The sequence below is a fragment of the Fulmarus glacialis genome, unplaced genomic scaffold, assembly GCF_000690835.1.
Source record: "Fulmarus glacialis isolate BGI_N327 unplaced genomic scaffold, ASM69083v1 scaffold42, whole genome shotgun sequence".
In the NCBI taxonomy this organism is placed as follows: Eukaryota; Metazoa; Chordata; class Aves; order Procellariiformes; family Procellariidae; genus Fulmarus; species Fulmarus glacialis.
The window spans coordinates 13,088-19,196 of NW_009199527.1; the positions used below are offsets into that span (position 1 = coordinate 13,088).

General features: G+C 44.9%; 1 protein-coding gene across 1 annotated transcript in view; it reads left to right on the forward strand.

Moving 5' to 3' along the window:
• The window catches only part of PIDD1 (p53-induced death domain protein 1), a 13,962-nt gene extending 11,440 nt beyond the window's left edge, over window positions 1-2,522 (forward strand). Inside the window, 3 exon segments of the mRNA XM_009573262.1 lie at window positions 286-393; window positions 1,342-1,547; window positions 2,285-2,522. Coding sequence (XP_009571557.1) covers window positions 286-393; window positions 1,342-1,547; window positions 2,285-2,522 — 552 coding nt within the window.
• Window positions 2,523-6,109: the final 3,587 nt, after the last annotated feature.

Below are 6,109 nucleotides of genomic sequence, written 5' to 3' on the forward strand. Positions count from 1 at the left end.
AACCCTGAATAAACAAGAAGAGTAGTCTGGAAGGACCACTCATCACTTAGCTCTCTGACTTACATTCCTGCCATTAACTCTTGGGGTGTTGGCAGTGAGTCCAGCCTTTATAGCAGAACCTCAGTGCTCCTCCCAGTTACACTTAATTGGGAGGCCATATTTATGGACTGAGGATAGGTGAGAAATGCTGAATTCATTCTTTCCCAGACAGAAAAGATATGGTGCAAACAGTCTTGGCCACTGTGCTTGAATCTGAGCCTCACTGCATGCTTTCTGTTTGCAAAGGTCTCTTTCTACCGAGGGGCAGTTCCCGAGAGCATCCCTAAAGATGCCAGCAGGAGGAGGAAAGGACCAGACTCCCTCTGGCTCGCTACTCTGCCCATCAAACTGCCTGTGAGTTGTTTTGTCTCCTACAGAAAAATTAATCTAGATGGGGTAAGAGCATGGCCTTCCTGCTCAGCTAATTTTGTCTTCCTCCATGAGAACGGATGCAATGAATGACTGCAAGAAATGGCTGCCCAACCATGTCGTGGTGGAGATTTCCCAGCCGTGAGCTCTTCTGAAAAGAGAAACATGAATAGCTGGGAGTGGTCTCCATCTCCCCTGCTCATCTTGCCTGTCAAGCGCAGGCTTATTGGGTGGTCAGAGAGGGTGGATCCTTTGAATGAATGAGGGATGTAGAACAGGAGGAAGCTCACTGTAATTAAGGGAAGTGTCTGTTTTGTTTATAAATTTCTTAGTCACACAGCAGGAAAAAAGAAAGGTCTAGGATGAGGTAGTTAGGCTGGCTTTCAATACAGGTGTTGAGTATAAGTATTCTGGTATGAGCCACTGGCCTTTAAAGGCTAGGCTGTATGTTACAGTGAGAAATGCAACTTTTGCTTATGGAATTTAATTGATTTTTGAGAAGTTTAAAACAATAAATACCTTTTTAGTCTGAATGCTTCCCTTCAGATCATGTGCCATGATCTCACATCCCTTTCTGAAACATGCAACCTCAACTACAAATCTAGACTAAGTGCTCTCTTACCGCTGAGGCAAATACGCTTTGGGGAGATGGGTCATTGAAAAATGCTCTGTAAAGACAAGAAAGGAAATTTCCAGTGTGAGCTATGACTGTGAACACTATGATCTGATATTTTTTAGAGGCAGTGAGCATTGCTGGTCATTGCCAGTGTGAATGCTCCTTGCTTCTCACAGCCTGACTCTTTAGCCCCAAGATCTTCCTCCGTCCCCAGAAGGAGGAAGGACATTTCAGTGTGGAGACTGAATGGCCAGACACTGTCCTCTACAAAACCAATTTGTTTAGCATGTTCTCTCTCTCTCTTCTCTGTGACACAGCGATTAAAACCCCGCTGGGGTGAGAACCCCGGTCCCCTGAATGGCTTCTCCTTCCCTCTCTTGAACCTGGGCAACGCCGAGACTGGCTTCCTGACACAGGCAAACCTGCTGAGCATTGCCAGGCGCGTGGGAGCCGACTGGCAGACCATTGGCCTGAACCTGGGCTTGACCTATCAGCAGATCGAGCGTATAGGATACAACAACAGGTAAGATAGGACACAGTGATCAACAGTGATGCATTATATCTGTCTGTCTGTCTATCTATCTATCTGCAGTGTAATAGTATAAATTAATGCTCGGCTGGCTGAAAGTTTTCCCACTGGAATTGTTTCACTGGATAAAAGATGGGTTGACTAATGGTTCTTCTCAAAACATTACCTTTTTTTATGGAAAACTGATTATTTTCTCTTGCCGTTATAAAACAAAAACTTTACGTTTGAAAAACAAAATTGGGAAATAACAAACCTGATGAGCTTTGCAGTTCAGATGAGTCACATTCCTGTTTTGTTCTGTGATCTGGATTCCTGGCCAGACTCCATCTCTGACAATGAGCAGTGGTCTATGGCATTAATTGTGAATATCGTCTTTATTCAAAAAGAGCTTGTGGTACGTCATGGGACATAGAGTCTGACCAAAAAGCCAGAGCAGTAGGAGAGAATGCGACTTGTTATCACCAAACTACTGTTCCTGTGGGGAATTTACATTCAAAAGCAGAATGCTTTAATTTGATATTTCCATTAGGAAAAAAATTTTCTAGAGAGATTTTAGTGGAGGAACTGCAACTCCTATGATGGGTGGGGAAAAGGCAGGCCCACGGAGTGCTTTGTGTGTCTGGATGGCTTCTTTGGGGCTCCAGTCATGGGCTAGGACTCAGGTGAAGGCCTCTTTGGGTTGCCAGTCAGGAGAGTGTGTTGGTTACTTCTGTGCTTCCCCCTTTCTTCAGAGAGGACCTTGATAAGCAGATCCTGGACATGCTTTTCTCATGGGCTCAGCAAAACTTGGAGGATCCTGACTGTGTGAGCAAGTTGATTACAGCCATGAAAGAGAGTGGCCGCCAGGACATCGCTGATGAGGTTGAAACCATCGTTGAGCTGGGACGGCAGAAATACAGGGAGTCCATCCGCCGGGTGGGCTTGGAGCAGGAGAGCAGCACTGAGGACTCTGCAATAGCTATGACGTAGCACCTAGCAGAAAGAACTGAGTTTTGTATGGGGTCCTTCTGCGTACCCGGAGTGACAATGTCTTGGGGCTGCTCCCACCTCAAGGGCCAGTGTCTTCCCAAGGAGCTGGACCTTGATTTACTTGTGAGCAGAGTACTGAGCTCTCTTGGGTCTATACTCACGTGCCAATTCTGCCAATCCCAGGCAGTTTAGAGTGCATTTATGAGCCTTTTCTGTACTTCCCCTTCTTGACCTTGAGCTTTAGATTTCAGAAACATGGAGAAATTCAGAGACTGAAGTGTCTGTCAGTTAAGTAGTGGCTAAAGTAGCCTTTAATGAATTAATATTCATGTTACGTATATTTATTTATAACTTATTCCTAAAACTGTTCTGCTGGAAACACTGGATGTGAGCATCTGGGTCTGTTTGTGCTCCAGTGCTTGATGGGAAAGTGGAGGTGCAGTCGTGTTATGAAGGCCTGTGGTGCGGTGGGGACTGTTCAGCTATTTCTGTTAATGATATGTTTTGCTCACATGAAAATGTGAACTGTATTCCCCATGAAAATGTTTTCTATTTTCTGCCAAATCTCTTCCAGTTCCCTCAAGCCCAAAACAAAACCTAATTTCTAGCAAAATTGTTCTTCTTTTTTGGTTTTGCTCCAAAAGCTATTTTGGAACAAATAAAATTTCACATTGTCCCTAGGCTGCTGCAGCTGCCAGGCTTTTTAGATGAGCCCTACACACTGCTGGTCTTTGACAGAGTTCCAGTTTTATTTTACAAATAAGTAAAAATCCATAACCCTGCTGTTCTGGGAGAGACTCTAATTTAAGTGAAAGTAAAATTTCCCTTGCAGTTTCAAAAGGATATTCCTCACATCCTCCCAGTGAAATACGCCCGGGTAGTAGTGAAGGTGTGACCCCTTGTGAAGTTTGGTGAAAAGCATGACTTAAATTTGCATTTTAAAAACTGGTCTGACCAGCTATGAAATAGGCACTGTTGTGAGATCGGCATGAGCTGTGCTGAGCTAACCTCCCAGTTTTGCAGTCTGAACATCTTGTATAAGGCTGGAAGTGTTTATTGCTTTTTAACTGCTCAGTCATCGAGTACTGAGGTGCCCTTCTCTTCCTGTTCCCCATCTCATAATGGGCCTCAGCTAATGACCCACTAATGGCTGTGGGAAATTTCATGCAAGCTTTGTGAAAGACTACTGTCATCTATGTAAATTCAGCTCTTTCAAGACAGGTTTGGATTCGGCATATCCCACTCTCTAAGCAATATTTAAAGGGCTGTTCTCAGTCTGAAAAACAAAAGTCTGTATAAAAACGCCATGTTGCAACACCCAAAGTCAACCTGCAGCTGCAGGTCTGAGAAATCCTGGTGTGATTCTTCCCCCTGTGAAGAATCATCGGTGGTTTCCCTGATGCTGTGTTTCTGACCTGCCATCACTACTATTGAAAGAGAGGCACAAAATCGTTCTGCTGGGTTTTTTTTTAAGGCCATTCTATCATCTCAGGCCACAGAGTGATTAGTGTCCGGTCCAGAGCACTGGACAAGGACTTGCAGACTTGATTTGTCGCCTTGGGCCTAGGGACTTCCTCCGATCTGATTCCTCAGGCCGTGCTGCCCCTCAAGTCTCATGTTGGGTTCAAGTCAGCAGTTCTCTTTTGAATGTACGTTGTCTCTGGTAGTCTATGTCATATGCGCTTGTCTGTAATTTTGATGTATACCAACGAGGTACATGTTCTTTCCTCCAGTTTTGGAGAGTTGCATTTGGGCATATTGCTCTCACTGGGAATAAAATAAGCACTTAGCTGTTTCACAGCGTGGTCTGCTAATTCATAAATGCCTCAAGGTATTAGGCAGAGCCAGGTCCCTTTAAAACTGCTGGCAGAAAGACACAGGTGAGCTTGGTCATGCTGCACAGAAATGGGAGAAGAGCTCTTGTTTGGATACTGCTTGCTGCAAAGCGCAGCACAGACTGCAGCTCAGTTAATGGTGTTCCTGTAGCTTGGCTTTGCTGCAGTGGGGCTAAGAACAGGGGAAACAGAACATTCGGGGCATGGGTTTGACCCGCTGAGCGTATGAATAGGGCTCAGGTGGAGCCGGGCTAGGGAGCAGCAAGACTAGTCTAGAAGGGACAGTGCACAGGCTTAGCCTGGCCTCTGGGAAATGTGCAGGAGGCTTTTGGCTAGGCAAAACTAGGCTAAGGAAGTCTACAGGTAGCATGAGGTAGCATCCACAGCTACAACGGGGTGAAGCTAGGCTGAACTTAGCTTTCCATTTGTGATGGCCAGGCAACAGCTGAGTTAGGCAATGCCAAAGTAAGGTTTGGGTAGGCTGGACTCTATGGAGGGCTCATCCAGGCATCAGCAGAGCTACAGCTCTTCCAGACAACAGATAGATTGTGCTAGGAGAGAGGGAGGTTAGTCATAGGTGTTTAGGTTACTCTAGGTATGGGCTACAACCAGGCCAGGTGACAGGAGATACCAAACCCTAGACAGTATCATCAGTAGAACAGCTCTTCAGGATTTGGGCCGATAACTTAAGGAAAGTTAAGTAACTACCCCAGACAAGTATTGTTATCTCCAGTCTTTCACTGCCGAGTGGCAGCTGCTGGGCTGGGCCACCTCGCTGGCATCTGGTTTTCTCCTTGCAGTGACATCGAAGCAAGCACCCAGCTGAGGATACGGAGGTGCTGGCAGGAAATCGGAGCAACCATCTGACTGCTCTTTCCTTCAGCTGACTTGGCAGCAAATATTTGAGCTGGATGAGAGTCAACAGAAAGCATGTTATTTTCAGGTATGTTATCTTTATCAGTAATCTCTCTGAGGCACAGTAACTCCTTCGTAAGCCTGTAGTTGCTATGGCCAGGAAACGCTGATTACATTTAGCAGTAGATGGTTGAAGCACCAAAAAAAATCCCAACGTGGCATTTATCTTTTGAATCAAAAGATTGCTTTCCTTTCGGCTTCTTTCATGAATTCATCACATACTAGAGTAGTCTCTTCCCCTTTTCAGCTATCTGGCTTTTCCTGGTGCCTATTAGGCACCTTACAATGTCCTACATTGATCTGGCAGATTTTGTGGTTTTTACTGTGCACGATCCTGATGCATCCAAAATTCCCCCAAATAAATTTCAACCAGGAAAAACGTCCTTACAAAAAAATTTAAAAATAAAGGGAGAAATTGTTCGGGAGTGGGAACATTTTTTCTCCTCCTTTTTTGACGGTAACATCTATACCTCTTTAACTCATAATTAAATCTTTTCTACTTCATAAACTTGCAGATCTCCAGCAGAATGACCAAGTGGCCCTGGGAGGTGAACAGTGTGTTTCCCACATACCACCCTCCACTTCTGGGTTCTGCTAACCACGACAGTCCTCTAGCTGCTAGGAGACAGATTCAGGTAAGATGTTTCCAGTCCCTGCAAAGATTAATAAAAGAAATTGCTGAGAAATGAAAGCCCAGGCAAAGCTCAAATCAGTTTATTAATTCTATAAAAAACACAAGGCAAAGCCTGACTATGTCCTACAGGGGGTTAAACTGTTCACACAGTCCTGGCAGTAAAATGCTGCCTAATTCCTAGTAAAATTCCTGAAGGAAATATG